The sequence below is a fragment of the Nicotiana tabacum genome, chromosome 1 (genome assembly GCF_000715075.1).
Source record: "Nicotiana tabacum cultivar K326 chromosome 1, ASM71507v2, whole genome shotgun sequence".
Classification (NCBI taxonomy): Eukaryota; Viridiplantae; Streptophyta; class Magnoliopsida; order Solanales; family Solanaceae; genus Nicotiana; species Nicotiana tabacum.
This window is the reverse complement of record NC_134080.1, coordinates 88,855,565-88,865,118: the sequence shown is the minus strand read 5'-3', so window position 1 is coordinate 88,865,118 and position 9,554 is coordinate 88,855,565. Positions and strand designations below refer to the sequence as shown.

Genomic DNA, 9,554 nt, shown 5'->3' with positions numbered 1-9,554 from the left:
TCTTAATAAAATAAACAAAGCGTTATTGATTGTGGACACGTACGCGTGACATGATTTTGACGCGCCAAAAGAAAAGAGTATACGTACGCGTAACTCAATTCTTTAATTACGCATAATTCAAGTGATTTAAAAGTGATAAAAAGATAATTGCACATAGGTTTTAAAAATGAGTAATTAAACAATAAAGCCAAGTATAAATTGCTAAGCGACCGTGCTAGAACCACGGAACCTGGGAATGCCTAACACCTTCTCCCGGGTTAACAGAATTCCTTACTTAGAATTTCTGGTTCGCAGACTTCAAAAGGAAAGTCGAAATTTCCTCGATTCGGGATTTAAAATAAACTGGTGACTTGGGATACTATAATTTATTCCAAGTGGCGACTCTGATAAAAATAAATAAATAATCTCATTTCGAATAATGTCACTTTAATTGGAAAAAACTCCCTTATATCATCTTTCGGGGTGGTAAAATGGAGGTGTGACAGTGGTTAGACAGCTGTACCGAGAATATTCCTTACTATAAATAGAAATATTCCTTATTTAGGGCTCGCTCCCCTATTATATAAAGGGGACCCCAATCATTTGTAGGATATCATATCATCACTGAGAAAAGAATATATTTTCTACCTTTTTGCCTACTGTTCATCAGCATTGTCTTTTAGCTCCATTGTTCTTATTTTATTTTTATTGTTTAATTGTTCTTACTGCCCTGAGCCACCTCGAGGTCACTGCTGCTGAGTAACATTGGTTTGATTCACTTCTATCTTTTATTTCTACTTTATATTTCTTGATTATCAATTGATATTGAACTAAATCACATATCTTTAAAATCACTAATTAAATTTAATTGTTACTCATATTTTCGAGGTAAACAATAAGCCATTAATTCCATCACCAATTCTCAGTGACAATCCAAAGTCAGCCAACTTCAACTGGTGCATGCCACGTTCATTAGCATCGAAAACCAAAACAGCATGTTTAATATCACAATGAACCCACCCTCTTTTATGAACATCTTGAATAACCTTTAAGAGTTTATATGCATAGAAACCTATTTCCAATTCTGACATCTTTCCTCTCTTTAAATTGATCAAATCGTCACATGCATATTCAAGAAACAAATTGTAAGCTTGAACATATGTTGTTCTCGATGCTTACGTGCTTCTCTTTGGAGTGAAATTGAACGTGGGAGATCTGCACGCTTTAACTGAAGCGCATAATAAAAATGCGAATCGATTTTCATTGTGTGATACATTTTGCCGTAAGACCCCGCACCTAGAACAAAAAGCTTTTTCCACTCCATTGTTCCTCTTCTCACTTTCCTCTTTCTCTGTTAAGCTAAATGAATGATTGTGTAAAATAACTTATGGTAGCGAATTTATAGAAAACCCTTATTTGATGTGGAGAAGCTTTCCTAAAAGTAGGCGCCAAGGGGTTGTTAGTATAAATTTTATCGGTAACTTTGTATTTCCAAATTATTAAATCCTTTTTTGACGAGGAGAGGGTACGTAATTTCCTCCGCTAGCGTAGTGCTTTATTCGTCTACATGGATTTCCTAAATGCACCCAAGTAATTTAACAATGGCAACTACTAGTAAATACATAATTAAAAAGGCTTAATTAATGGTATTATACATTCTTTATTATTATTTTCTTAAAGCAAGGAACAATATTTTTAGTTTCTGCAACTATATATTCTACTCCCAAAATATGAAGAAACATTTAACACGTACGAACAACAACAATAACAACCCAGTAGAATCCCACAAGTGGGGTCTGGGGAGGGTAGTGTGTACGTAGACCTTACCCCTACCCCGAAAGGGTAGAGAGACTTTTTCTGAAAGACCCTCGGCACAAGATAATAAAAAGACAAAAGGAGAGTATTAGATTCATCACGGAGATCATAGGAAAAATAGGAACATAAAATGCAGAAGAAAAATGCAAAGCAAAAACGATGGCTAGTAAGTGAAACCTACATTGAAAATAGAAAATAGTAAGAAACGACATTACCCCTAGCTATCTTAGACAAAACCCTACCGGACTAGGCTCACAAAGACACAAAGTAACGCAAGACTCAACTACCTCCTAGCCTACAACCGTAATACTCGACCTCCACAACTTCCTATCAGGTATAATGTCCTCGGAAACCTGAAGCCTCGTCATATCCTGCCTGATCACCTCTCCCCAGTACTTCTTAGGCCGCCCTCTACCTCTTCTTGTGCCTTCCACAACCAGCCGCTCACACCTCCTTACTGGAGCATCTGGGCTTCTCCTCTGTACATGCCCAAACCATCTGAGCCTCGCTTCCCGCATCTTCTCATCAATGGGAGCCACATGTACCTTCTCCCGAATATCATCATTCCTAATCTTATCCATCCTAGCGTGCCCGCACATCCACCTCAACATCCTCATTTATGCTACTTCATCTTTTGGATATGTGAGTTCTTAACAGGCCCAACACTCAGTCCCATACATCATGGCCGGTCTAACCACCGCTTTATAGAGCTTACTTTTGAGTATCGTTGGCACTCTCTTGTCGCACAAGACTCCAGATGCTAACCTCCACTTCATCCATCCTACCCCAATACGGTGTGTGGCATCCTCATCGATCTCCCCTCCCCCGTGGATAACCGAACCAAGGTACTTGAAGCTGCCTCTACTTGGGATAACTTGTGACTCAAGCCTCACATCAACGTCCACTTCCCCCAGCTCGGCGCTGAACTTACACTCGAGGTATTCCGTCTTCGTTCTGCTTAGCTTGAAACCCTTAGACTCAAGCGTCTGTCTCCAAACTTCTAATCTCTCATTAACACCGGCTCGTGATTCATCAATCAAAACTATGTCATCAGCGAATAGCATGCACCATGGCACCTCCCCTTGAGTATGGTTTGTTATCGCAACTGAGATGATATTCTACTTAAACCAAATAAAATTTAAATTCGAAAGTACATATATGCAATTGTACGCTGTTCTCTAGAAGAAAATGTTATTACTGTATAATTTTTAAAAACTAAAGCTCGCTGAATAACTGGTAGGATGGAACCAAGAGTAATATTAATGGGAAGCCTACCACATAAAAAGTGACGGTTCAATTCTAATATCTGTTGTCCTCATCTTTTCATATCTCCTATGTTATTAAAACTTTTATAAAAAGAACTTTAAAACATATAAAGGGGTCTGACTTCATTTCAGATTTATGGTATTTATAATTGTAACTATATCTAATTTAGTCTCTTTAATTAATGATATTTAAGTTAATCAGTTCAAATATAATGACTTTTTGTATATTTAAATTTCCCAAGATAACACTAGAGTATGGAAGATAATCTAGAAGTAATAGTTTAAGGTTAAGCACTACAAAAAGTTACTTTCAGTTAAATTTTTCAAGAACGTAGATGTGCATTTATAATGGACGAATATATCCACCTATGCATGTGTATTATGTTTGATATGATTTTATTTAATTTGTTTATGAAAACCCAAATGGTTTTTCCGGTTATTACGGGGTTGCACCAAGGGTCTGCGTTCAGCCCTTTCCTATTTGCCCTGGTGATGGATGCTATAACGCATCATATTCAGGGGGAGGTGCCATGGTGCATGCTATTTGCTGATGACATAGTCCTAATCGACGAGACACGACGCGGCGTCAGCGAGAGGTTAGAGGTTTGGAGACATACCCTTGAGTCCAAAGGTTTCAGGTTGAGCAGGACGAAGACGGAATACCTTGAGTGCAAATTTGGGGCAGAGCCGACGGAAGCGGGAGTGGAAGTGAGGCTTGATTCTCAAGTCATCCCTAAGAGGGGTAGTTTCAAGTACCTGGGGTCGTTTATTCAGGGGTCCGGGGAGATCGACGAGGATGTCACACACCGTATAGGGGTGGGGTGGATGAAACGGAGGTTAGCGACGGGAGTCCTGTGTGACAAGAAAGTGCCACTGTTACTGAAAGGTAAATTTTATAGGGCAGTGGTTAGGCCTGCTATGTTGTATGGGACCGAGTGTTGGCCGGTGAAGATCTCACACATCCAGAGGATGAAAGTTGCAGAGATGAGGATGTTGAGGTGGATGTGCGGGCATACAAGGATGAATAAGATTAGAAATGAAGATATTCGAGAGAAGGTGTGTGTGGCCCCCATGGAGGACAAGATGCGGGAAGCAAGACTCAGATGGTTCGGGCACATTCAGAGGAGGAACACTGATGCACCGGTGAGAAGGTGTGAACGACTGGCGGTGGTGGGTACGAGGAGAGGTAGAGGGAGACCTAAGAAGTATTGGGGAGAGGTGATCAGGCAGGATATGACGCGACTTAGAGTTACTGAGGACATGGCCCTAAACAGGGAATTGTGGAGATCGAGCATTAAGGTTGTAGGTTAGGGAAATTGTGATGTCTTTTTTACAGCGCACTAGAGTGAGACTAGCCAGTTAGGAATTAGTCTTAGGATACTATTGATCAACTACTGATGATGGGCTTTATCTTCTGTGTATTAATACCTTACATATTCTCGTATTTCCTATATCTCTTATATTGCTGTTACTTTGTTTTTATGGTATTTATTTTATGTTATGAATTTTATGGTATTTTATGTTGTTCTATTATGACTCTATTGATAGTACTAATATAGTGTCTCTTGTCGCCTCTTTGAGCCGAGGGTCTCCTGGAAACAGCCTCTCTGCCCCTCGGGGTAGAGGTAAGGTCTGCGTACATATTACCCTCCCCAGACCCCACTTGTGGGATTTACACTGGGTTATTGTTGTTGTTGTTATTTACCTGCCTTCTTTCACCCTGGAACGGTTTACTTTCTTAAAAAATGCTTATGATTTTGATAATTTAAGTTTACTATTTGCAGTTTTTCAAATCTCAAACTTAGGGCTTGATTCCCATCCTCATATATTTGAGAATGAAAAACTGGAACATTTTTCCATCGGTGACTAAAGAATATGATGCTGAAAAGTAATATGATGCTGAAAAGTGATCGGAAAGGAGGTCACAGAACGAGGCAATGACGGCTCACAAAGTAGACAACAAGCAGCAAGCAGAAGCTTCTCAACCCTCTTTACCTTTCTATCTTTTAATAATATTCGTATTTTAATCAGGTAAAATTTCAAAACTGACAATCTGCTATGCTATACCATCTGGTTGTAGGATGAGCAGCCTTTGTATAGTTTTGCTTTTCTCTCCTTTAGCAAGTGTTTTTTCCTCATTATTTAATGTCTTTAAGCTTATTTAGTTCATTGTATTCAGTATGAGCAACATATTAGTAAATTGTAAAATCAACGAGCAAGAAACAGGGACTAAAACATTAAATTTGTACACTCAAACTTCAAAAACAAAGTAAATCACCACATTTATACTACGACAAGCTCGTTAAATAAAAGCTACATTGTTTTACAGTTCTCAAGGAAGAAAATATTCCTCATTTTGATATGGGCAACTTAGAAAGCTTCCTAATTTCTCCATGTTTGTGAAGATAGCCTGTAAATGCATAGCAGTAAGGCATCAGTTACACTATCATCAAGTTCCCTAATTGTCCATTTTGTTTTTCCCGAGTTACCTGGCCTAGAAATCATGTGAATACGAGACCGAGGTCCATCAAACATCCAGCTATCCTCGTCTAAGGATTTAACCTCTTTATTCAGTGAAGCCATCAGATCAGATTTGAGAACTGCAAGCAGAACCAAGATAACTTTGGATTTCAGCATGAAAACTGAAACAGACTATATCACCAGCTAACAACTCAAAGTTTCTTAGAAAAACAAAGTCCATTACATCAAGAAAATAATGCAAATATGGCATTTGCTTTCTCAGCTAGAAATTTTTTGTTTAAACAACCAAAATAGCCAAATAACTAGCTGCTAGCAATATCTTTTTTATTCAGATAGGGGAAGTAAAGACTCCATTAAATGCAGCTTTAATTTGTGTTTGCCTAATTATCAATGATCATCATCAAGTTCTATAGAGCTAAGAACTTTAACGGCTTTATCTATGATAAAGCTGCACTGCTACCCCAAAGCTCCCACTTTTTGCGGGACCTATAGCCCAACCTGCTGAACCAAGGATGGCCTAAAACCGAAGCCAGACGCTTTCTCCACCAGATAGAAACAGCAAGTCACATGAACCATTTTGGTCCTTTTACAAGCAGTAAATGGCACAAGATGAAAAATTCTTAGTATAAGCCACAAAATTAAACATCTTGCTTCCTTATATATGACACCATGCTAAACGTACTTAATATAACAGCTTTATCAAAAAGAGAAAAATCCTTAATATAATAGACATAACCTGTTGAAATACACTTCCCATTAGTTTTTAACCTTTGGCTGTTCTAGATTGTCAATACAAATCTATGCAAACATTGTTGGCAGTGTTGTCAAAAGCAAAAAGCGCAAAAAAGCTCTAAGGTCTGTTGGGGCTTTAAGTGCAAAACGCAAATAAAGCGTGGGCTTTAACGAAGAAAGGTGCAAATGGAGAAAAACTACAAATATATATGTGTATTCCAGGACTAATATATATAAGTATGAATACCAAATATATGAACAAAGAAATTGAAGAAATTTTTATGATAAAGTAAAATATCAATTGTTTAGTGTTGTTAGGATTACGCTCATTGGCAAGGATAAGTATGCTTTAGAGCCTTAATGGCGACGCTGAAGCGCCCACTAAGCTAGGCGAAACGCTTAATATATTTTGAGCCTTGCTTCAGGGCTTAAGCGCGCCTTCGATAACACTGATTGTTGGTACTTAGTCATTTAGTCAGAAATATGGCGCTCCTTTGGACTTGTTTCAGGCAGAGAAATCACTCACTTTCATTAATTAACTAGTGAATTTACTCAAAACTTATTATCAACGTATATCTAACAACAATTGAAAAAGCTATCAAACAACAAAAGAGTAATATAATGAAGTACTGGCCTTTTTGAACTTTGAAGAGCTGTGATAGTAGTAGTAGTAGTACATTTTACTTACTAGTGGAGAAAAAAGCATCTATAACACTTAACCAACTAGTGATATAAAAAAGAAGAAAAAGCACTTACAATCAAAGAAAATTATCTATTTTCACTCGATGTAGAACAATATAGACATGTAAATGATATGCAAAAGTATAAGAAATTAAGATTGAGCTCTATCAACATTTTCCAGCTACTAAATTTGGAGTAAATGAGGTCTTACATTTGATCTTCCTTCAAATTACATCCATTGCATCTACATTTGTGTGCAAACCATACCTAACTCCAATTGCCAGCTGCCTCCAGCCCCTACTATAAAGCATCTGTCTCCATCTGTGCAGATACCCCCCCCCCCCCCAACCCTTACATGTCCTACTCACACGACCACATCAGTTTTACCATCTAGTTTCTATCACGATCAGATCAATCAATTTTTTCCTTTTAACTATTTGCAACTTTTAAGTTATTCTTTACAGTGAGATGCACACCAAATTTATGCAAAAGCTGCTGTTAACAGTCCCTCAATTAATCAGAAAATTATAATGTTGTGTTTTAAAACACTCATATCTTGAAAAATGAAAATCAGAGATATCCAATGAAACACCAGATTTTTTTTTCTTTTTCAAACATACACACTACAGACGTTAAAAAAAAAAAAAAGTTCTCCAAGTTTTAGATTCAAAAGTAAAAACATGTGGTACTGGCAATCACGCTGTGCAAGTGGAAAATTCTTTTGGCTATAAATTACTGGCTTTTGCTTCAAAAATTTGAAGAGAGTTTCAAATTAGAATATTATTCAAATGAATTTTTAAATACTCCACTGCATTAAATAATCAATTTTAGCTATAGAATAATATTCCACTGCATTAGATAATCAATTTCAGATCGTTATTCGGCTGATTTGCGAAATAAATTAGGTCTTCTCCAGTCACACAGATCATTACTTGAAGTTGAATATACTTCCAAATGAAAACTAAAAACGTAAACATATTTTCACAAAGAAAATGCAAAAAATGTCACTGACCATTTAGAGCTTCATCTTTGCGATCTTGAATGGAGATGAGATCAGTAGGGAAGTTAAAGTCATCAGCGGCTAAAGACGATGACGGCCCTGCGTTTCCTCCGATCATCGCCATCGTCGAACTCGATGACCTCGCCGGCGACGATGTCAGGGAACTGCCTGTACTCATTTTCCCTCTACTTTTCCCCTCCTCGTATCCGAAAATACAAAACCCTACAGAAATACTACTCTGTCCGTTTTAAGTTTCGGACATTGTTTTTCAAGGTTAATTTTTTAAAAGATAGACTCTTTATCCGTAAAACGGTATAATTGAATTTATGCGCGATTTATAGACAAGTGAATCGATTTGATCCCAAAATAATAAATAAATTAGACAAGAATATAAGACAGCGTTGAAATCGAGATAAGACAATAGCAATCTTGATTCCGGGAGCAGAGCTTCCGGAGGCAGTAGTAACAATATTAATAAGCAAGAAAATATTATTGAGCTTTTGAACAAAGTATAGTATTGGCTTGTCAGAAAATTCGTGTCCCTTACAATGGCCGTAGAGCTTACTATTTACAGTTGTACCTAGGGAACAAGGTCCTAGGATTATGCCCCTCTTAAATAACAACTATGAGGGTCATTGAAGAATGTGTAACGGTAGGCTGTGAATGCCATATTCTCTGTAACGGACTGTGCACTTAATGCTATAAAATACTCTCCACTAAATGATATCGGGTTGCAGTTATTTAATTCGCCTTTATGAATACCATTCTTTTCGAGATTGTTGCCTTCGGACCTGATTGTCCTCTGTCTTCGGCTCCATGTATCGCTTTCTCATACGAACATTTAATATGAACATATTTTATCCTATACAGATAGTCCCCCTGCTTTCTAGTAGCATAACCTTATTTCACCGGGAAGTTGGCAAAGATACCTTTTTTTGGTGGAAAATTCTCTGACCCCCTCTGAAAAGTTTCTGATGGTTGATTAGACGCACGTCTCTCCGCATTTAATGCCCCGAACACGCGTCATCCCACGATTCAGAAACACTTTTGCTGGTTATCGAGGTAATTATGGCCACGATTTTAGCCGCATATTCCTTTACTTATACACATTAAACTTCTCCATTTACACTTAATAACTTTCCAAACTGTCTCGAACTCTCTTTGCTCAACTCATACTTGTCTTCAACTTTCTCTATTCTTCTTCTTCAGAAAAAACCCTTTTCTCCTTCTGATAAAAATGGCCTTTTTTCTAGAAATCCCAGTTCCTCAAAGGGCATAGGTAGTGCTGATGATGCTGCTCCTCCCACGGTTAGCATCATTATTTGAAGAAAACTCATCACAACTAAGGACTTCGAAGAGAAGTATCCTTCCGCTAACCCTCGCACATGGGTTGTTGGCGTGTATCCTTCTTCCATCCGTCCTTCCAGCGTTCCTACTGTGAAGGAAGATTGTTGTTGCCATGATTTAAACATCATCGCTCCTGACCCGGTGGAGCGGATAACCTTACCCAAGAAGGTTTTCACGTATTTTTACACGCATCCCTTCACTTTTGGACCGTTCTCCTTGAGCGGAGAGCTCGACTCCATCATCATGGATTTCTG

General features: G+C 38.0%; 1 protein-coding gene across 2 annotated transcripts; it reads right to left on the bottom strand.

Moving 5' to 3' along the window:
* Positions 1-5,316: 5,316 nt before the first annotated feature.
* On the bottom strand, positions 5,317-8,224 carry LOC107766727 (protein SAMBA-like). Of its 2 annotated transcripts, XM_016585567.2 has the most exons (3): positions 7,966-8,220; positions 5,549-5,659; positions 5,317-5,469 (listed from the first exon to the last, which is right to left on the bottom strand). In XM_016585567.2, the coding sequence occupies exons 1-3, from the start codon at positions 8,129-8,131 to the stop codon at positions 5,411-5,413; spliced, it is 336 nt and encodes a 111-aa protein (XP_016441053.1). In that variant the 5' UTR covers positions 8,132-8,220; the 3' UTR covers positions 5,317-5,410. The 2 variants fall into 2 exon arrangements, with proteins under 2 accessions (XP_016441053.1, XP_016441052.1); XM_016585566.2 differs by having other exon boundaries at positions 5,317-5,659; positions 7,966-8,224.
* Between the last annotated feature and the right edge of the window lie 1,330 nt (positions 8,225-9,554).

Excerpts from the sequence above, each read along its gene's own strand:
- LOC107766727 (XM_016585566.2), bottom strand. The coding sequence starts at position 8,131 with ATGAGTACAGGCAGTTCCCTGACATCGTCGCCGGCGAGGTCATCGAGT. Across the intron at positions 5,660-7,965 it reads CAAAGATGAAGCTCTAAATG|TTCTCAAATCTGATCTGATG; the intron begins GTCAGTGACATT and ends TTCTGCTTGCAG.